This window comes from Morus notabilis, unplaced genomic scaffold, assembly GCF_000414095.1.
Source record: "Morus notabilis unplaced genomic scaffold, ASM41409v2 Scaffold214, whole genome shotgun sequence".
NCBI lineage: Eukaryota > Viridiplantae > Streptophyta > Magnoliopsida > Rosales > Moraceae > Morus > Morus notabilis.
Genome location: NW_010363935.1, coordinates 92,455 through 115,983, shown reverse-complemented (window position 1 = coordinate 115,983; position 23,529 = coordinate 92,455). Strand labels below are relative to the sequence as shown.

Below are 23,529 nucleotides of genomic sequence, written 5' to 3'. Positions count from 1 at the left end.
CTCTGACTGCGCCACGTGGCACCCAAAAACCTTTCCACGTTCTCCCGAGTTGTCTTGCCCGGGTGGTGTGAGTGAGAGAAACCCAAACTAGTCTCAAAATCCCACCAAAAAAGCCGTCGGGGATCCGAAACTTCTGCGTTCGTTTACATTTTCTTGTTCTAAAGCTCACACTCAAGCTGAAAACCAGGGCACTCCACACAGTTCATAAAACCACCCAATAGATAGAAATATTAAGGTCCCAAAAAAAAAAAAAAGTACATCAATTTGTTTATCTGTTTTTCTCTCGTTTTGGGTAAAATATCATTGGATTGAGATCTGAAAGAAAGAAAGAGAGCTGAAATGGGGAGGGATTATTTGGCCATGAAAACGGACCCAGCCACGGCTGATTTGATAAATTCTGATATCAACGAGCTGAAGATCGCTGCCCAGAGGCTGATCAATGACGCCACTAAACTTGGTGGATTGGGATTTGGCACTGTTTTTCTCAAATGGGTCGCTTCTTTTGCTGCCATGTGAGCTCTTTTTTTGTCTCTACTTTACCACTTTATGCCTCACTGATGAATACCCATTTGTTGTTCTAAGCTATTCTACTTGTGTTTGATTCGGCTTCTTTATTTTGAGGTGTTTTGATGGAGAATTTGCACAGTTGTTGCCTTGAATTGGGAAAACTGACGATAAAGTTCCGATTTTGCTTTTTTCTTCTTTGTCATGTTGCTTGTTTTACAGAGTTCTTTTTTTTTGGCCCCTTTAATGTCAGTTGACTTGTTCAATTGCTAAATGGAAGAGTCAGTACAAGTGATTTCTTTTTAATATCCCAATCCCATTGCCTCTAGCCCACTTCATAGTTCGATCCTTTCACATTCTTGCGTTATAATATGTGTTATTGGAGAAATCAACATGTGACAACTTTCACATTTAGATGATTTCAGATTCATGTTATTAGAATCCCATTATGCTCAAATTTCATCTAAATTTTGTAGCAAAAACAAAAGAGACTAATAAATAGTTAGTCTAATACTATGTATCCCTCTTTTGAGTTCGTAATGTAAGAATGTGACATAAACAAGCAATCAAAAACATGGATGAAATTTGCTTGATAGAATTGAACCAATTTAGCAAAATATAATTTCTTTGGATTACTTTGAGCATTCTCCTTTGGAGTTGCACTAACTATCTTCCATGTTCATTGCAGTTATTTGTTGATATTGGATCGAACAAACTGGAGGTCAAACATGCTGACTTCGCTTTTGATTCCCTACATTTTCTTCAGTCTTCCCTCAGTGCTGTTTCACTTTCTGAGGTGATTAATCCCGCACGTTAAAGTAATTTTCCTTGGAAAGGTCTTTGTTTGTTGCTAAGTTTGCTTCATTTCTATTCAGAGGAGAGGTTGGAAAATGGATAACTTTTATTGCAGTTGTGCTAAGGCTTTTCTTCCCTCGACATTTCCCAGGTAAAATGCTCACTTTTACGGTTTGTGATTGCTTTTTTTTTTTTTTTTTTTCCCCTTGTAGAGCTTAAGTTATATTTACTTGAGTTGCTAATATAATCTGAATCAAATACTAAGCAGGCTTTATGGCTTATAATCCCATTACTTATATTTGAGATCAGATGCTAAATTGTATCATTATTGGTAATCGGTGATCAAGAACGAGTAACAGATTAACCAAATTTCAGAAGAATGAACACAGAAAAATCAACTAGTGAACAATTTTGTAAAACGTATGGAGAAAATCTTCTTACGTCTGTCCCTGGGAGTGGAATCCACCAAGAGGATCACTATTCATGAGAAACCATTGAAACCCGACAGACCATGATGAATTTCTTGAATTCTCTCTCACTGAACATTTCCAAGAGCACTTATCAAAAAGAAAGTCTCAGAATTCTCACGGATCCTACAAAGACCAAATATGCCCTACAAAGCAATCTGAAGCTAGTAGTACATGACCATTTCCAAATTTGCCCTTCAACTGAAAATAACTGACTATTTTCTGTTGTTTTCTGATCTGGTTTTCAATCATTCTGTGCCACATTTTCCAACGATTACCTCAAATTCCTGAAGCTAGTTGTTACAAGGCAATTTCAAAATTGGCCTTCAACTAACGATAACTTCTTCGATCTGCTCTTGCCATTTTCCAACATATAGTCTATCTACTTGTTTCATCAGTCACAACCCCAAATATAATAGATGAAGATTTTCTTTGCATTGTCATTCAATTTGAAAAACTCTCGCACAAGCAAAAACACTATCCGACCATTTGCTTATGTCGTAACAATCCATGACCACAATTGCAGTATCTGCAAGCACAATACAAAAAAAACAAGAACAAAAATGAGAAAGTCACACCAGAATTACAGTAACCAAACAAAACAAATAAAAAAAAAAAAAGGAATTGCAGAGAAATTAGAAAGAATGACACCAAGATTTAACAAGCTTCATAGCAATGAACTCCTACGTCCTCATGACTGCTGCTTGTGAAGATCACTAACGGAGAAAGAGATTTATACCCTCAGAGATCAGTTTCTGAACTGTATCAATTTCCCTCAAAGATGTCTTAGAAACCCTCTGTGATTTTCTCATTATTTCCTCTCAAGGCAAACAAAAATTCTCAGTACAGAAATTGCTTTTAAATCACAGAAATTTACCTAGTGTTCTCTCTACAATATTCTTGCTATTTATACTCTTAAAGAACTAAAACTAAGAAGTCGTGCAAACTCTTGAAAAATAGCCTGATTTTTTCTCTAAGAGAATTGGTTGTCACTGCCTTTGCAAGTTGCAAATACTCCAACCGTGTTCTGTTAGCAATGAACTCCAACTTGGCTTCGAAACTGACTTGGAACGTCTCCAATCACCATATGCCACCTCATAACAGCTCAAATTTTTTATGAAATCTACAGGAACGCCTATTAGACTATCTTGAATCTAAAAATGCCTACTTATTCTTTTTTTTACAAAAACATCTGCCGTCGTACGTAATGAGAAAAGGGAAAAAACTAATGAATCACCAAAATAGGAAAGATAATAAAATAAAATCTTTGATATTCAGATTTAAAAACAAAAAATAATAATTGAATTTAGTGAAACTTAAATTATTTCAAGAGTAGGAAAGTTTCTTACACAAACAAATAAAAGCACCTACCCAATTTTTTTTGAAAAAATGAAAATAAAAACCAAACAAGCATCTGCACAATAGCAGATAAAAACCGCAAACGGCAACCTAATTCCACTGCCCGGCCAAGTTCAGATTTCGCTATATTAACAAAATCATTGCAAAGTTCAGTATACTTCTTAGTGCTTTACTATAACTCGGCTTCTTTTATAATAATGAAATCATGAAATCAAAAGGGAATTGCAAATGTCTGCATATTTCTAAGTTCTTTTACTATAACTCAACTCTTTTAGTAATAATGAAATCACCAAATCAAATAGTTCCAGCAAAGGTCAGTATACTTCTTTGTTCTTTATTATAACTCTGCTTTCTTTATAATAGTGAAATCACCAAATTAGAAAGGAATTGCAAAAGGTCTACGTACTTTTGAGTTCATCTAAGTTCTTTATTATAACTCAACTTTCGTTATAATAATGATCTTTGTTTTTTGCTATTACTCGGTTTTCTTTATAATAAAGTGCAGCGTTTTTTTTATAGAAATAATAATGAAATATTTACAATGACAGAATTCTTTATACTAATGAAATCACCAAATCAAACAACTCCTTCAAAGGTCAGTATACTCGGTTTTCTTTATAATAAAGTGTAGCGTTTTTTAGGAAATAATAATGAAATATTCACAAGACAGAAAAATGATTACTCGTAAGAAAACTATTTTATTATCTTAATAACATATGTTATCAAAACAGATGAATATAAGCCACATAGATAAGCCAGATATGTAACAGTTTAACAATTTAGTAAGTGGAACAAAACAAATAAATACTGTTAAATAAATCTGCTTTGCTTTATTAATCGAAAGAAAGTTAACTTAAATAGACTAGGGCTTGAATACCGAGTCCATTATCTTCTCTAAGATAATCTATCCTATTTGAATTCAAATACTAATTGATAATTCCTAATCTAAATAACCGGAAATAATAAACTAAATAATAAAGATAACTATTGACTTATTCAACCTATCTCTAAAAGATCTTATCTGCTAACACTCCCCCTCAAGCTTGGCTGTAGATATCAATATGCCTAAGCTTGCCTACAAAATACTCGAACGTTGGTCCAGAAAGTCCTTTGGTGAGTATATCCGCAACTTGTTGTCCTGTAGGAATGTACTCAATGCTGATGATTCCCTTCTCTAGCTTTTTAGTAATAAAGTGTCTATCCACCTCCACATGTTTGGTTCTATCATGATGGATTGGGTTGTGTGCTATGCTGATAGTAGCCTTGTTAACACAGTAGAGCTGCATAGGAAACTCACACCTGATCTTCAACTATTCTAGCAACCGTTTCAACCAAATTGCTTCGCAGATGCCATGAGCCATGGCTCTTTATTCAGCTTCAGCGCTGCTTCTTGCTACTACAGACTGTTTTTTACTGCGCCAAGTCACCAAGTTCCGCCAAAGGTGTGTGCAATATCCGGATGTTGATTTCCTATCTTCGACAGATCCGGCCCAATCAGCATCAGTGAAGATTTCCACTCTCTTGTTTTCTTCTTTTCCAAAAAATAATCCTCTTCCCGGAGTCTTTTTGAGATATCTCAATATCCGATAAATAGCTTCGAAGTGTCCTTGGTGCGGTGAATGCATTTGTTGGCTTACCACACTAACTGTAAAGGCGATGTCCGGTCTTGTATGTGAGAGGTATATCAGTTTTCCCACTAGCCGTTGATATCTTTCTCTATCAGCCATCTCTCCACCAATTGCTTTTGCCTTGCCTCCTTGTTCAATTGGAGTTTCTATCGGTTTGCACCCCAACATACCCGTTTCTTACAATAGGTCTAGTGTATACTTCCTTTGTGATATGGAGATCCCACTTTTGCTTCTTGCAACTTCCATTCTCAAGAAATATCTCAGCGTACCGAGATCTTTAACTTCAAACTCTTCAGCCATCAACCTTTTAATTCTCGTCATTTCTTCAAAGTTGTCCCCAGTAAGTATTATATCATCTACATATACTATTAGGACTGTGATCTTTCCATCTGATGAGTGCTTAACAAACAACGTGTGATCGGTTTGTCCTTGTGAGTATCCGTGGCTTTTGATCACCTTTGAAAATCTATCAAATCATGCGCGCGGAGACTGTTTTAGTCCATATAGTGATTTCTTCAGCTTGCACACCATCTTGTTTCTCTTACCCTCTTCAAACCCGGGTGGTAGGCTCATATACACTTCTTCCTCCAATTCACCATTTAAAAAAGCATTCTTCACGTCAAGTTGAACCAGAGGCCAATCTAGATTTGCTGCTAATGATAGGAGGACTCTTATTGTGTTGAACTTTGCAACTGGGGCAAATGTCTCAGTGTAATCGATTCCATAGGTTTGTGTAAAACCTTTTGCAACGAGCCGTGCTTTGTACCTTTCTATTGATCCATCCGGCTTGAATTTGACAGTGAATACCCATTTGCATCCGACCACACTCTTGCCTTGTGGTAGTTCAACCACACTCCATGTGTTATTTTTCTTGAGCGCTTGCATCTCTTCAAGTACTGCGTTTTTCCATTTAGGAACAACTAGAGCTTCTTCTATTGACCTAGGAATATTGACACTAGACAACTTTGTCGTGAAGGCACGGAAACATGGAGACAAATTATCATATGACACAAATTTGGATATGGGATGTTGTGTACATGTTCTAACACCTTTCCTATGGGCAATTGGTATATCTAGCGTTTCACAAGTGTCTTTGGAATTACCTGGATCTGAGGAAGTAGTTCCTAGCATTGGTTCGGATTCTGGACAGTGCATGGTGTTCATGAGGGGCCTGTTTCCTTGAGAATGTTTTTTCCGAGAGTAAACATGTAGCACTTGTTGATTTGGTCCACTGAGGTCTCTTCCTGTTTCTGTTTCACGAACCGGTACTTGTGTTTGCTGTGGCATTTTTTCAGAGGGTGGTATGATGTTGGAAGTGGTAAGGTCGGATGTGGTGGGTGTAGTTGCAACTGTTTCAGTTGCAGCCTCGGGTAGTGAGGTTATAGACATAGGTGGAGTTTCGGATATAGGCAGAGCAATGGTGTCCCAATCCCATATATGAGCTTCTTGATCATGATTCTCCCCCTGAAGCGAATTGGGGGAATAATATGGCATGTCTTCGAAGGAGGTGACATCACGCAAGATAAACATTTTCTTTTGCTTAGGGCAGTAGCATCGGTATCCTTTATGGGTAGGAGAATAGCCGAGAAAGATAGTCTTAATTGCTCGAGGGTCAAGTTTAGTTCGGTTTTGGGCATGAATATGGACAAAAGTAGTGCAGCCAAACGTCTTGAGCGGAAGGTTATTTATGGTTTTAAGATGTAGATAGGTCTTTGTGAGCTGGGATAATGGGGAATGGAATTTTAAGGTGCGGGTAGGTAGGCGGTTTATGAGAAACGCAGCAGTTAAGATAGCATCTCCCCATAGGTATTTGGGAACATTCGTTGTAAACATGAGTGCGCGAGCTACTTCCAATAAGTGCTTGTTTTTCCTTTTCGATACTCCGTTTTGTTGCGGGGTATCAACACATGAACTTTGATGAATGATTCCTTGTTGTAGCAAGTACTCTCCCAAGATAGACTGAAAGTATTCTCTCCTATTATCTGTTCTCAATACACATACTTTTTTCTGAAACTGGGTTTGGATCATGTTATTGAAATTTCAAAACACTTGGCAAGTTTCTGAGTTTTCTCGAAGAAGGTATACCCAAGTTGTTCGTGTGTGATCATCAATAAACGTCACAAACCATCTTTTTCCATTTGTTGTGGTAATCCTTGACGGTCCCCAAATATCACTATGAATTAAAGCAAATGGGCTAGAGGGCATATAAGGTTTGGGAGAAAATGGTACCCGAGTGTGTTTCGCATATTGACAAATATCACAATGAAAAGAAACAATACTTTTATTCTTAAATAAGGGTGGTAATATATGTTTTAAATATAAAAAATTAGGGTGGCTAAGTCTATGATGCCACAACATTATTTCCCTATTACTAGAAACCAAAACTGATGAAACTCCAGATGCAAATGCTTGTTGACTCTCACTCTTTATGTCCTCGAGGTAATAAAGCCCCTTATGAACTCTAGCACTGCCAATCGTCCTCCCCGATGATAGGTCCTAAAAATAACATTTAGAAGGGTGAAAAATAGCAATACAGTTATTATCACGAGTGAGTTTACTTATGGATAACAAATTGCATCTTAAGGTAGGAACATGAAGAACCGACTCACGTGTTAAGTCTTTGGATACTTGTATTGACCCTATTCCGACAACCGAAGATAAGGATCCATCTGCAATTTTTACTTTAACAGGACTATGACTAGGGGTATAAGAGAGGAAAAATTCAGAGACACCTGTCATGTGGTTGGAGGCACCAGAATCAATGATCCATGGTTCCTTAGAGTGGAAGGTAGACTTAAAGGATGAGTGAAAGTTACCAATCTGGGCTACAGAATAGGATCCGGGATTTGGAGTTGACGAGGATGAGGCAGGTGATTGGTTGAGGAGGCGATAGAGTTGCTCAATTTGTTCTTTGCTAAACAGAAGGGATTTCTGGTTTTCTGTTGCTGCTACTTTGTCTTGGTTTGATTGAGTTTGAAGTGCTCGTCCTTCATTCTGTCTTCAGGGAAACCCAATTTGCGGGTTTACCATGAATTTTCCAACATATGTCACGTGTATGTCCTTGTTGATTACAATGGTCACACCACATTCGTTCTCCTCGCCGTGGGTTTCTAGACTCACTGTTGTTCCTTATTGGTTGTGCAGTATTCTTGATTGCCAGAGCCGAGTCCTCTGTTGATGCGCCACCGGATGTTTCTTCCTCTAGCAACATGACCTTCCGGCGATTCTCTTCTCTACGAACCTTAGCAAAGGCTTCTTCGGTTGTTGGGAATGGCATTCTGCTTAAAACACGGCCCCTGACTTCGTCAAGATCCCGATTCAATCCTGCAAGAAAATCAAATACACGTTCTTTTTCAAGAGTCTGTCTCTGCTTTACATTGCACGTAGGACAAACCGAATCTTCTTCCAGGAAAAGATCCAATTCCTGCCAATTGTCTTGCAAATCGGTGTAGTACTCGGTAACCGATTTGGTCCTTGCTTCATCTCCTTCAGTTTTGTGCGAATTTTGAAAACCTGTGAGGCATTGCCAAGATCGGAATATGTTCTTTTTGCAGTATCCCATATGTCTTTAGCAGTAGGAAGAAAGAGATATCAGCGGCTGATCATGGGCTCCATGGAGTTGATAAGCCATGTGTGTACAATCGAGTTTTCGGTAAACCACTTTTTGTATGTAGAGTCGGTCGGTGCTGGAGCTTTAGCTTCACCAGTGATGTATTCGAATTTTCCCCTGCCACAGATCACAATCTTTACTGACTAAGACCATTGAAGATAATTTTTTCCATTGAGTTTGTGAGCCGTAATTTGGAGAGTTATTGTCTCCACCTTGAAACGCCGTGACGGACTGATCGGCGTGAGTTTTATCAGAGTTTTCTGATTTGGAATCATCTCCACGTGAGGACCCCATCATGGCTGTTTTTGCCATTGAAATATTCAGAGTTCAAGGCTCTGATACCATGAACGCAGTTTAAATAAATCTGCTTTGCTTTATTAATCGAAAGAAAGTTAAACTTAAATAGACTAGGGCTTGAATACCGAGTCCATTATCTTCTCTGAGATAATCTATCCTATTGGAATTAAAATACTAATTGATCATTCCTAATCCAAATAACCGGAAATAATAAACTAAATAATAAAGATAACTATTTGACTTATTCAACCTATCTCTAAAAGATCTTATCTGCTAACAAATACTAGTATAGATAAGCCAGATAGATCAAAAACGAAAAAAAAGAAAAAAAAACACTGGAACAAACAACTGAATGGAAGCAGAATCCTTGCAGAATACTTCATGATCACCAAACACCAGATGGATACATGAATCTGCAAAAACTTGCGCACCAAAAACTTGCAGAAAATCCTTCCCAGGTAAACCAAAACGCAGGTCGTTTGATCAAATAAAGAGAAGGAGATCCCTTTTGCTCACACACCAAGTCTCTACACAACCTCCCCAGCGGAACAAACCAAATGTTGTTTGGCAAAAACAAACGCAGAAATGCAGAAAAGAAAGTGTTGGAGCGATTCCAACACAGACCCATGAAATCAATGAACACAACAGAAATCAAATGCACATATGTTTGTTTCACCGAGGTTTGGGATCTCTCCCTACGTCCCCGTTGAGCTCGTCCGCAGGCAAGCTCTTTCCACTAAATCAAAGAAAGTGATTACACCCTCAATCCTCACAATGGCAGATATTTCCCAATTACAGAGATAACCCACACTCAAAGAAGAAATAAGCCAATCCCAAACAAGAAGAATACCCAGTGGAGAACAAACTCTAGTTTCCCCAGATTCTCTCGTTCCCAAATGCTCTAGATTTCTCTCTCACCACAAAACCAGGAGTTTCTCTCTCCACAAATCTCCCTCTCTTGAACACAGAAGATGATCTAGAGTTCTCTCGATCTAAGGCCAAAGGGATGTATATATATCAACTAATATTGCTAAAAGCTTATAGTACACGTGTCAAACTTTGGCATGCCTAAATTTACTTAAGGCGGTTTACTACTCTTTTCTCCAACAAACGACACACTTCTGTGAGATGTAGAACACTTTCTTTGTGAGTGTCGTTTTCTGAGATTATTCTTACAAAATTCCACCTTAATCTCAGTAAACGACCTTTGAAAAATATTAGTGGCTTCCCTGCGGACGTCCTTGCTCAGACTTGGCACTCAAGTCTTTCCAATGCTTAGCAAGTCCAGACATTTATGGAACTTGCCAGCATTAATCACCTTAGTAGCCATATCAGAAGGATTGTCTTCAGTGTCAATCTTCTCAAGCCTGATTATGCCTTCTTCCACCTTTTCTCTGATGAAGTGATGCCTTACATTTATATGTTTGGTCTTCTCATGATAAACTGGATTTTTACAGAGGTGAATAGCTGATTGACTGTCAGAATAAATGGTCGTAGACCCTTTTAAGACTTTCAATTCTGTCAGTAGTCCTTGAATCCAGATTGCTTCTTTGAAGCCCTCAAGACCCGCAATGTACTCAGCTTTTGTGCTTGACAAGGCAACAACTGGTTGAATTTGTGATTTCCAGCTTATACAATTTCCATCAAGAGTCATCATAAAAGCTGAGGTGGATCGCCTTCTATCCCTGTCACCTGTAAAATCAGAGTCCACAAAATCTTCCAAGACCAAGTGATTAGATTTGTACTTGTAAATTAAACCATAGTTAATAGTAGACTTTACATATTTCAACACCCACTTCATGGCTAACCAATGATCAAGACTTGGATTAGCCATATATTTACTTAAAACACTAACAGCATATGCTAAATCAGGTCTAGGGCATATCATAGAATACATTAATGAACCTACATCACTAGCATAAGGAATTTTGGTCATTTTAATTTTCTCTTCTTCATAAGAAGGTGATTGATCAACAAAGAGTTTAAAATGACCTGCAAGTAGTACCTTGACACTTTTAGAATGTTCCATAGAAAACTTCTTAACAACCTTCTTTAAATACTCTTCTTGAGATAAATATAACTTTTTCTGTTTTCTATCTCTTTTTATGTCTATACCCAAAATTCTCTTTGCATTCCCTAGATCCTTCGTATCAAATTCAGATCCTAATAGATTCTTAACCTTGTTAATGATAGTCATATCAATTTGAGTAACATAGTGATCAAACCTTTTATACCATTGCCAAGGAGACTTTGAGACCATATAGGGATTTTTTCAGTAAGCATACATGATTTTCCTTGCCTTTTGATACGAGATCACCAGCAAATCACAGGTAAAGATGCAATTACTCAAGTATTATTGAATTATCAACTATCGGAAAGATTCAATTAGGACTTTCCGCACACTCTTCACACACACACAGAGGTTTTCGAGAGACCTCAACTCTCCAATTTCTTCTCAATCCAATTCTCTGATCCGATCCTCTACTTCTACTCTTTTATATCCCTCTTATTTCCCCCCAAAACCATTATTCCTACACGCTATTCCTCTACATTAGGCAGCCCCTCTACAGAATTCCCTTTTTGCCCTTGCCTTTTATTCCTCCTCACGTAAGTGAAATACACCAGTGGCTTATCATTACCCGCCGCCCAAACTTGCACCTTGTCCTCAAGGTGAAAAAGAGAAAAATGATGTTGGATAGTCGAAAAAGACTCCCAGGTAGCATCAAAGGCAGGCATACCCTGCCAATGAATCAACACCTCCACATCACCCACATTGCCCGCCCGAGGTTGGCGAACGCCTAAAACCTCCGCCGGCTCCATCAACATCTCTATGTCCGCAGAAAGCTGAGCAGGGAGCTCCTGAGAGGCCTCAGCAGGCCCCAAACAACGCTTGAGTTGGGAAACATGGAAAACCGGGTGGATTTGTGCTGAAGCAGGTAGCCGCAAGCGGTAAGCCACCTTACCAATCCGTTGTTCCACCTCATAAGGGCCAAAGAAACGGGGAGCCAACTTCTCATTTCGCCGACGAGACAACGACTGTTGCCGGTAAGGGCGCAGCTTCAAATACACCAAGTCACCCTCCGTGAACTCAACATCCCGCCTCTTCCCATCGGCCACACTCTTCATTTTGTCCTGTGCCCGTAACAAATGCAATTTCAAGGCATCCAAAGTAGCATCTCGGTTCGACAACTGACGTTCGATCGAAGCCACAGCTGTCTTACCGGAGCCAAACCGAAGCAATGGTGGAGGATCCCGGCCATACACCACACGAAAGGGTGTAGTATGAGCCGCAGAATGGTACGATGTGTTATACCAGTACTCAGCCCAAGCCAACCAACGCATCCATTGGCGAGGCTTGTCAGACGCAAAACAACGCAAATACGTCTCCACACACCGATTGACCACCTTTGACTGTCTGTCCGTTTGAGGGTGATACGCGGTACTCCGCTTGAGGGAAGTCCCCTGTAAACGAAACAACTCAGTCCAGAAGCCGCTTAAAAAAACCTTGTCGCGGTCATACACAATGGAGCGAGGGATCCCATGCAAGCGAACCACCTCCCGCATAAACAGATTGGCCACAACCGGGGCTATAAAAGGGTGGCGAAGTGCCAAGAAATGAGCATACTTACTCAATCTATCCACCACGACCATGATAGTATCATAGCCCTCAGATTTAGGAAGGCCTTCGATAAAATCCATGGACAAATCGTCCCAAATCTGATCCGGAACTGGAAGAGGTTGCAAAAGCCCCGCAGGCAATAGATTGGAATGCTTGTTCCGCTGACAAACCAAGCAACGTCCCACATACTCCTTAATATCCTTAAACATGCCCACCCAATACCAAATCGAGGCCAAGCGGCGATAGGTTTTGAAAACCCCCGAATGCCCGCCAACCGGACCATCATGCGCCTCCTTTAATAAGGTGACAACAAACGGAGAAGACTTGGCAATAACTAGTCGCCCTTTGTACAAAAGCCGACCCTGCTCCAACGAGAAACCAGGGTAGCTAGTGGTGTCGTGTGACAAGGCTTGAAAAATCTCTGACAACCGAGGATCCAATAGCACTTGCTGCTGCAGCTCGTCATAATCCCAGCCCTGGACACAAGATATTGTGCAAAGAGAGGACACGCTGCCCATGCGAGAAAGCGCATCAGCGGCCTTATTCTCTAATCCCGGCCAATAATGGATGTCAAAGTCATACCCCAGCAACTTAGTAATCCATTTTTGATGCTCCAGACTTACCAACCGCTGCTCCAACAAAAATTTCAAACTCTGTTGGTCGGTTCGTACAATGAAACGCCTGCCCAACAAATACAGTCGCCACTTTTGCACCGCTAGTACAATTGCCATCAACTCACGCTCATAAATGGAACGCGCCCTGCCCCGAGACGACGAAACATGGCTGTAAAATGCAATTGGTCGACCATTCTGCATTAACACAGCTCCTAAACCGTGTCCAGAAGCATCCGTCTCAACCACAAAGGGCTGAGAAAAATCCGATAAGGCTAACACCGGAACCGAAGTCATAGCCTTCTTTAAGGCCACGAACGACTCCTCCGCCGCTAGATTCCACCCAAATTGATCTTTCTTGAGTTGATCAGTCAACGGACTTGCCAACATCCCATAGTTCTTGACAAACTTGCGGTAATAACCCGTGATCCCCAAAAAACCCCTCAACTCTCGCAACGTTTTGGGAACTGGCCATTTCATCATTGCCTCAATCTTCTGCTCATCCGCCGCCACTCCATCCACAGAAATAATATGCCCCAAGTACTCCAAAGATGATTGTCCAAAACAGCATTTTTTATCATTAACCTTCAAACTATGCTGCTGCAACAACTCAAAAACCCGAAGCAAATGCTCCACATGTTCTCCTAATGACGCACTATAAATCAAAATGTCGTCAAAAAACACCAACACAAACTTCTGCAAAAAACACTTAAAACACCTCGTTCATTAGAGCCTGGAAGGTGGTAGGGGCATTTGTCAAACCAAACGGCATCACTAAGAATTCATAATGCCCCTCATGGGTTCTAAAGGCCGTTTTGGGCACGTCCTCGGCTCGCACCCTAATTTGGTGATATCCAGAGCGAAGATCCAGTTTTGAAAAAATCTTCGCCCCATGCAACTCATCTAATAACTCCTCTATCACCGGAATAGGAAACCAGTCTGGAACGGTAGCGTGATTCAAAGCCCGGTAGTCCACACAGAAACGCCAACTCCCGTCTTTTTTCTTGACCAAAAGCACTGGGCTGGAATAAGGGCTGGCATTGGGTTGAATGATGCCTGCCTGTAACATCTCGTTAACCAAGCGCTCAATCTCGTCTTTCTGCACCTGCGGGTATCGATAATGACGTACTCTAATCGGTGACGTACCCTCTTGAAGCACAATCGCATGATCACGAGCCCGAGTTGGCGGTAGCCCATGCGGTTTTTCAAAAACAGCCGTGAACCGTTGCAATACTTGCGAAATCTCCTCTGCCATTGGCATTTGTGTACCTTCCTCCAATACCTGTACACACCCAAACTCCACCAAAATTCCCTCTCCTTCTTTCTTAAGCGTTTTCAGCATGGATTTCAAGGAAACCAGCGTCCTACTTAAACTCGAATCCCCCTGTAAAGTAACCGGCATATCGCCCACCTTGAATTTCATTGTTAGAGTTTGCCAATTGACTGTCATATTGCCGAGGGACCCTAGCCATTGCATTCCCAAAATGACATCCGAACTACCCAGCTTAAGAGGCAGAAAATCCTCAACCACCTCTACCCCTTGCAACCCCAACACTAAACCCCTGTAAACCCCACTTCCCTTCACAGCCTTCCCAGTACCCATGACCACCCCATATGCCTGGGTTGTAGTCAACAGCAATTCCAATTTCCTGACTAATTCCATGGAAATAAAGTTGTGAGTGGCCCCCGAATCAATGAGTACCACCACCTCTTGACTGCCAATCTTCCCCCTTATTTTCATGGTTCTCGGGGTGGTGATTCCTACCACAGAATTCAAAGATAGTTCTACTAACTCTTCCTCACCCCCTACCGTAATTTCCTCCTGTTCATTTTGATTAACTTCTTCTTCCTCTTCTAAAATCAAAATCTGTAATTCTTTATTCTTACAGACATGGCCAAAGAAATATTTGTCATCACATTTAAAACAGAGGCCTTTTTCCCTTCTTTTCTGAATTTCAGCTTCAGAAAAATGCCTAACAGAATGCATACCTGTTCGCTGAAACGACCTGTCGTTTTGGGAAGGACCAAACGACTTGTCGTTTGGCATGGCTGACTTGAGGATACTCGTTGATTGGCTTCGAAAAGGCTGGGTGTATGGTTGTTGTCGCATCCAAGGACCGGTTGTCATTCCTTTAGCTCCTTTCAAGGCCAAATTTCTATCTTCCACCCTCTGAGCCAATTCAATAATTCGATTCAACCCGCTCGGCTGAAGCAGGCGAATTTCCGCCCTAATCTCTGGTTTGAGTCCGTTGATGAAGTTACCCTCAAGGATCGCCGTCGGGATCTCCGTCAAGGGAGCGGCCAGCATCTCAAAATCACGAATATACGCGCGTACTGTTTCGTCTTGCCTGAGAGCAAGGAACTTCTCACAATTCGACCCCTCCTGTGATGGTCGGAAACGATCGAGCAGCAATTTCTTGAATTCTGGCCAATCGCGAATTGGTCGGCGCCCGTCCGTCCACTGGAACCAGGCCAGGGCCTCGCCGTCCAAACTGATTGCCGCCACTTCCAATTTCTCCCTTTCTCCCATGCGATTTAGGGTAAAGAATCGCTCGGCATGAAAAATCCAACCGTCTCGATTTGTGCCTTCAAAAATTGGCATTTCAATCCGCCTGGTCATACCTCCCAACCGGAACTCGCCTTCTCGATGCTCGTACGCCGATCCGCCTCCATTTCCGTTCTCCGCCCTAGTCTCCCTATTCTCCGAACTTTCCCCTCCCTGATTCTGCATCAACGAGTCCAATTTCCCTAAAATTAACGCCACGTTCTTCTCCAACGCAGGAATCTTCTGCAAATCGCCTCTAACTCCTTCCATTTCCTTCGAAATTCCCTCATAAACAGCACTCAGCTGCTCTTCCACGGTACCGAGTCTCTCCTCCATTTTCCTGGCGGCCATCCCGATTCACGCAAGATCGGTGCTCTGATACCAATTTGATACGAGATCACCAGCAAATCACAGGTAAAGATGCAATTACTCAAGTATTATTGAATTATCAAATATCGGAAAGATTCAATTGGGACTTTCCGCACACTCTACACACACACCGAGGTTTTCGAGAGACCTCAACTCTCCAATTTCTTCTCAATACAATTCTCTAATCCCATCCTCTACTTCTACTCCTTTATATCCCACTTATTTCCCCCCAAAACCGTTATTCCTACACGCTATTCCCCTACATTAGGCAGCCCCCTCTACAGAATTCCCTTTTTGCCCTTGCCTTTTATTCCTCCTCACGTAAGTGAAATACACCGGTGGCTTATCAGAAGTTAAATTAATCGTAAAGCTTCAACATAGGAATCTCGTTGCTCTACTGGGCTGTTGTATTCAAAAAGAAGAAAGGATATTAATCTATGAGTTTATGCCTAATAAGAGCTTGGACCATTACATCTTCGGTTTGGAACCAAACCTTTGCAAATTAAATTTTTGAAAGGTTATGCGGTCAATGAATTAAAAATTTAACTGATAAGGAGAAGTTCAAATTTCTTGCAGATGGAAAACGATGCACAAAACTTCCTTGGAACAAGCAGTTTGACATTATCAGAGGCATTGCAAGAGGTCTTCTTTACCTCCACCAAGATTCTAAACTTCAGATTGTTCATCGAGATCTTAAAGCAAGCAATATTTTATTAGGCAATGATCTAAACCCTAAGATATCGGATTTTGGTTTGGCAAGGATTTTCAGAGACGATGAGAAAGAAGCTTGGACAAGAACAATTGTTGGAACATAGTAAGTTAGAAAACTTGCTACTATTTTCTAGCACACATTTATACTTGGTTTTTATGACAGCGTCCTACTTAAACTCGAATCCCCCTGTAAAGTAATCGGCATATCCCCCACCTTGAATTTCATTGTTAGAGTTTGCCAATTGACTGTCATATTGCCGAGGGACCTTAGCCATTGCATTCCCAAAATGACATCCGAACTACCCAGCTCAAGAGGCAGAAAATCCTCAAACCACCTCTACCCCTTGCAACCCCAACACTAAACCCCTGCAAACCCCACTTCCCTTCACAGCCTTCCCAGTACCCATGACCACCCCATATGCTTGGGTTGTAGTCAACGGCAATTCTAATTTCCTGACTAATTCCATGGAAATAAAGTTGTGAGTGGCCCCCGAATCAATGAGTACCACCACCTCTTGACTGCCAATCTTCCCCCTTATTTTCATGGTTCTCGGGGTGGTGATTCCTACCACAGAATTCAAAGATAGTTCTACTAACTCTTCCTCACCCCCTACCGTAATTTCCTCCTGTTCATTTTGATTAACTTCTTCTTCCTCTTCTAAAATCAAAATCTGTAATTCTTTATTCTTACAGACATGGCCAAAGAAATATTTGTCATCACATTTAAAACAGAGGCCTTTTTCCCTTCTTTTTTGAATTTCAGCCTCAGAAAAACGCCTAACAGAATGCATACCTGTTGGCTGAAATGACCTGTCGTTTTGGGAAGGACCAAACGACTTGTCGTTTGGCATGGCTGACTTGAGGACACTCGTTGATTGGCTTCGAAAAGGCTGGGTGTATGGTTGTTGTCGCATCCAAGGACCGGTTGTCGTTCCTTTAGCTCCTTTCAAGGCCAAATTTCTATCTTCCACCCTCTGAGCCAATTCAATAATTCGATTCAACCCGCTCGGCTGAAGCAGGCGAATTTCCGCCCTAATCTCTGGTTTGAGTCCGTTGATGAAGTTACCCTCAAGGATCGCCGTCGGGATCTCCGTCAAGGGAGCGGCCAGCATCTCGAAATCACGAATATACGCGCGTACTGTTCCGTCTTGCCGGAGAGCAAGGAACTTCTCACAATCCGACCCCTCTTGTGATGGTCGGAAACGGTCGAGCAGCAATTTCTTGAATTCCGGCCAATCGCGAATTGGTCGGCGCCTGTCCGTCCACTGGAACTAGGCCAGGGCCTCACCGTCCAAACTGATTGCCGCTGCTTCCAATTTCTCCCTTTCTCCCATGCGATTTAGGGTAAAGAATCGCTCGGCATGAAAAATCCAACCGTCTCGATTTGTGCCTTCAAAAATTGGCATTTCAATCCGCCTGGTCATACCTCCCAACCGGAACTCGCCTTCTCGATGCTCGTACGCCGATCCGCCTCCATTTCCGTTCTCCGCCCTAGTCTCCCTATTCTCCGAACTTTCCCCTCCATGATTCTGCATCAACGAGTCCAATTTCCCTAAAATTAACGCCACGTTCTTCTCCAACGCAGGAATCTTTTGCAAATCGCCTCTAACTCCTTCCATTTCCTTCGAAATTCCCTCATAAACAGCACTCAGCTGCTCTTCCACGGTACCGAGTCTTTCCTCCATTTTCCTGGCGGCCATCCCAATTCACGCAAGATCGGTGCTCTGATACCAATTTGATACGAGATCACCAGCAAATCACAGGTAAAGATGCAATTACTCAAGTGTTATTGAATTATCAACTATCGGAAAGATTCAATTAGGACTTTCCGCACACTCTTCACACACACAGAGGTTTTCGAGAGACCTCAACTCTCCAATTTCTTCTCAATACAATTCTCTAATCCCATCCTCTACTTCTACTCCTTTATATCCCACTTATTTCCCCCCAAAACCGTTATTCCTACACGCTATTCCTCTACATTAGGCAGCCCCTCTATAGAATTCCCTTTTTGCCCTTGCCTTTTATTCCTCCTCACGTAAGTGAAATACACCGGTGGCTTATCACCTTTCTCTTCAAAACCTGGTGGCTGATTCATGTAAATAGTTTCCTTTAAGTGTTCATGGAGGAAGGCAGTCTTAACGTTCATCTGTTCTAATTCCCAATCCTCATGAGCTACTATTGCAAGAATGGTCCTGATTGTTTTATACTTGACAACGGGGGAAAATATTTTTGTGTAATCAACTCCTTCTACTTGTGTAAAACCTTTAGCAACCAGTCTCGCTTTGAATCTTTTAGGTTCTTTAGGTGTAGTGCCCTCCTTGATCTTAAAGATCCACTTACAATCCACTGGCTTTTGCTTCTTAGGTCTAGGGACTAAGATCCATGTTTTATTCTTTTCCAATGATTGCATTTCTTCTTCCATTGCTCTCTTCCAATTTTCAGCATTTGGAGTAGAAATTGCTTCAAGGAAACTTCAGGGTTCTTGTTCTTCAACCTCTTCTGTTGTATTAAGAGCAAAAGCTATCAAGTTACCCCCTTCATATCTCATCGGTGGCTTTATAATCCTCCTCGGCCTATCTCTGGTTAATTGATATTGCCCTAGGTCCTGATTAGGTACTGGTTGTTCCATGTGCATGAACTTCGGTTTCTTCAGTGTGATCATCTTGGGAAGATGGCTGATCTTGAGTTGGAACTTGACTTTGCGGTGGGTCAATAGGTTGTTTGTGTGGTTCTTCCACCTCAAGCTGCAATTCCTGAGTTTGCTTTTCGTCATTACCTTCACCATTAGAACTGAAAGCAATATCTTTTTCTAATTTTAAGAAAGGCATATCAGACTCATTAAAGACAACAGCCCTGTTAATAATCACTTTATATTGTGAACCATTTCTAAGACACAGTCTATATCCTTTAACACCCTCTGGATAGACCAAAAAAATACACTTAAGAGTGTGCATAAGCTGCACATCCGAACACTCTCAAATTTGACAGATTCAGAGGTTTGCCAGTCTAGCATTCCTCTGGTATCTTTAAGCCAATAGGCTTACAAGGACACCTATTAATTAAGTAGCAAGCTGTAGTGACAGCCTCCCCCCAAAAGTGTTTATTAAGACCGGAACTGAAGAGCATACATCGAACCCTTTCCATTAGTGTTCTGTTCATTCTTTCTGCTATCCCATTTTGTTGGGGGCTTTTCCTTAATGTTCTATGTCTTAGAATGCCTTTATCTTGACAGTACTTAGTGAAAACTTCATGACAAAATTCCATTCCATTATCAGTTTTTAATGCCTTTACCTTCTTGTTAGTGAGATTTTCTACTAATACCTTCCATTGTTTAAATTTTTCAAAACACTCATCTTTTGTTTTTAACAAGTGCACCCATACTTTCCTAGAGTGATCATCTACAATAAATAGAAAGTACCTGTGACCAGCAAAGGTGGATGTCCTTTCTAGTCACCGCAGATCAGCGGGTACATAGTCAAAAGGATCCATGGCTCTATAAGATGAGGCAGCAAACTTTAGTCTATGTTGCTTCCCTAGCACACATAGATGCCCAATTTGACCTTTACCTAACAATCCCTGTTTACATAATTCTTGTAAACCTTTTTCACTCACATGGCTGAGTCTTTGATGCCATAGCACTGCTTGATTTTCATCTTCAACCGAGGCTGCAGTACCAGTGACTGTATGTCCTTCCAAGACATACAAGCCTTGATTTTTTCCTCCCTTAAAAACCACCATTGGCCCCCTAAGCACCTTCAAGACTCCACCTTCTGCCTTGTAACAATAGCCCAAGTCGTCTAAGGCTCCCAACGAGATTAGATTTTCTTCTAAGTTCAGGGATGTGCCTCACATCTTGAAGTACATGAGTTGTTCCATTCCTAAGCTTCAAAGTCACCAAACCTATGACAGCAACAGAACAAGTATAATTGTTTCCCATTAACACTCTTCCTCCATTTAATTTCTCATAAGAGGAGAACCACTCTCTTCTAGGGCACATATGGTATGTGCAGCTCGAATCTAGGATCCATTCTTCCTCAGTCTGACTGACACTTACTGCAAGCATCCCTGAACTTTCATATCCATCTTCTTGATACGCCAAAGCCGCATTAGCCCCTTCAGTAGGTTGTTCTGCACATTTCTTTTTCCATTCTTTACAGAACCTTCGGATATGCCCTGGTTTATTGCAGAATAAACACTTTCTTTGACCAGACTTTGACTTAGATCTAGAGTTAGGCCTATTTTTAGACTTACCTTGATCTCTTTTCTGCGGCCTTCCTCTAGAGAATAGGCCTTCATCACCTCTAGCCGACAATTCATGCTTTTTCTCTAACTCTCTTGATCTCAAAGCCGACAACACATCATCCAATGTCAAACTAACCTGCCATACTTTATTGCATTCTTTACTTGAAAGATTCTAGAAGAGATATGAGCAATATCACGGCTTGATTTTCCTCTTCAATTTTCTCACCGATATTAGCTAAGTTGAGTACTATCTTGTTGAATTCATTAAGATTCTTTTATAAATCCTTATTCGGATCCATTTTAAAACTGAAGAGTCTCTCCTTGAGATAAATCTTATTTGTCAGAGACCTAGTCATATACAATTGTTCAAGTTTAAGCCATACCTTCACAGCCGTATCTTCTTCACTGACTTGCTGAAGTACGTTGTTCGAGAGATAGAGAATAATCGTCGAATATGCAATTTCTTGCATATCGGCCTTTTCAACATTAGTGCCTTGAACATCCTTCATGTCTCTGAGAGCCTTGGCCACCTTTTGTGGAACTAAGATGGCTCTCAATTTCTTATGCCATAAACCAAAATCCCCAGAGCCATCGAACTTTTCCAGTTCGAATTTTGCGGTACCCATGTTCTTTGATTTCTCCAAGATCTTGATCAAGATGAATCAAGATTCCAATTGAGTCTTCAATCTTCTTGAATTTCCGACGAGAAAACCCTCAGCTCTAATACCACTGTTGGAGCGATTCCAACACAGACCCACGAAATCAATGAACACAACAGAAATCAAATGCACAGATGTTTGTTTCACCGAGGTTCGGGATCTCTCCCTACGTCCCCGTTGAGCTCGTCCGCAGACAAACTCTTTCCACTAAATCAAAGAAAGTGATTACACCCTCAATCCTCACAATTACAGAGATTTCCCAATTACAGAGATAACCCACACTCAGAGAAGAAATAAGCCAACCCCAAACAAGAAGAATACCCAGTGGAGAACAAACTCTAGTTTCCCCATATTCTCCCGTTCTCAAATGCTCTAGATTTCTCTCTCACCACAAAACCAGGAGTTTCTCTCTACAAATCTCTCTCTTGAACACAGAAAATAATTTGGAGTTCTCTGATCTAAGGCCAAAGGGATATATATATATATATATATATATCAACTAATATTGCTAAAAGCTTATATTACACGCCTAAATTTACTTAAGGCGGTTTACTACTCGTTTCTCCAACAAACGACTTCTGTGAGATGTAGAACACTTTCTTTCTGAGTGTCGTTTTCTTTTATTATTCTTACAGAAAGGAGAGAGAACTGATGTAATAAAAGACAGTATCAATATAAGGAACAGGCCTAATATAAACTATAAGGGCATATTCGGTATCATATATGCGTTATAAATCTCTAATAGGTATTCTCGTGATATTATACAATAGTAGACATTTTTAGACGTTTTATGTAGTTACTCATATATATATATATATATATATATATATCCTATAATGAATGCTAAAGTATATAAATATTCACATGCATTGAAGAATGGAGTTCTCTCATCATAGTCATTAGTGTCACGGTACTATGCTAATAGCCATTTTCGGATCCTTGCAGATTGGTTGGAGATGCCGGGATCCTTGATTCTTCTTCTGGTTGTGGCTCCAAGCTTTTTCGCGCACACATTGAGGGACAGTTGGGTTGGCGTCGTGATATGTCTCCTCATCGGCTGCTACCTTCTGCAACAGCACATCCGGGCGTCTGGTGGCTTCAGAAACTCCTTCACAGAAAGCAATGGAATTTCAAACACGGTTGGCATTATTCTTCTCTTGGTCTACCCTGTCTGGGCTCTGGTCCTCCATTTTGTCTAGGGGGGTTTTGCCTTTGTTATGGTAGGCTGCTTCTGGAACTGTTATGTTTTCAAAATGTATCCTCCAAATGGCAAAATCTGTTATGTTGTCAGCCGTAAGTCTTTTTTCTGTTCTTTATAACCTGAACGTGAAGAATTCTTGTTAATAAAAGCAATGGATTAAGAATAGCTAAAATAATCGATGCATTTAAACCATCCTTTAATGAGGACGCCTTAGTCCCTGATTATAGCTTACCTTTTGCAATTTGTGTTTGTGTGCGTGTTTTTTGTCCCCCTCTTTTTCTTTTTAAAACCAAAAATCGAACACAAAATCGCTCATAAAGAAAGCGTACCTTCTTGAAGAAAATAAGAATAGAAATTAACCATTAAATTAAAATGTAGAGCCTTTCACATTTAGATCAATGGCAATAATCTTATCAGTTTAATGGTCGATTTAGCGTCTGATGGTTGAGATTTAATGGGGCATTCAACATATCTGTAAGTTTTTTTTTTTTTTTAAAGGAAAAGTATATTTCTAATGAATAAATATATGGGAGAAAGAGGGAAATAAGATAAGATTTGAGATGAATTAAAATTAATAGGCCAATAATTTACATAAGTTAATAAATAGGTCAAATTATTGTTTTCGTCCATAACTTGTCTGGTTATAAACCATAACTTGACAAGTTATTATCCATAATTGTTCATAACTTATTTGGCTATGAACCATAACTTAATAAGTTTGTCCATAACTTATCTGGTTATGAATCATAACTTGACAAGTTATAGCATATTAATTTATATAACTAAAAATTAGCCTATATACTTTCTTAAGCTTTTCATATTGACTTATTTTTTACTATTTCTCTAAATATATACACCAATAATTCTTTACTTGGTAATTTGAATCCGTTTATCAACGGAGCCAACGAA

General features: G+C 40.5%; 1 protein-coding gene across 1 annotated transcript; it reads left to right on the top strand.

The window, feature by feature from the left end:
• LOC21394987 (cold-regulated 413 plasma membrane protein 2) lies at positions 1–22,693 on the top strand. Its single transcript, XM_024170292.1, has 4 exons — positions 1–512; positions 1,193–1,300; positions 1,380–1,450; positions 22,365–22,693. The coding sequence occupies exons 1-4, from the start codon at positions 340–342 to the stop codon at positions 22,616–22,618; spliced, it is 606 nt and encodes a 201-aa protein (XP_024026060.1). The 5' UTR covers positions 1–339; the 3' UTR covers positions 22,619–22,693.
• The last annotated feature ends 836 nt before the right edge of the window (positions 22,694–23,529 follow it).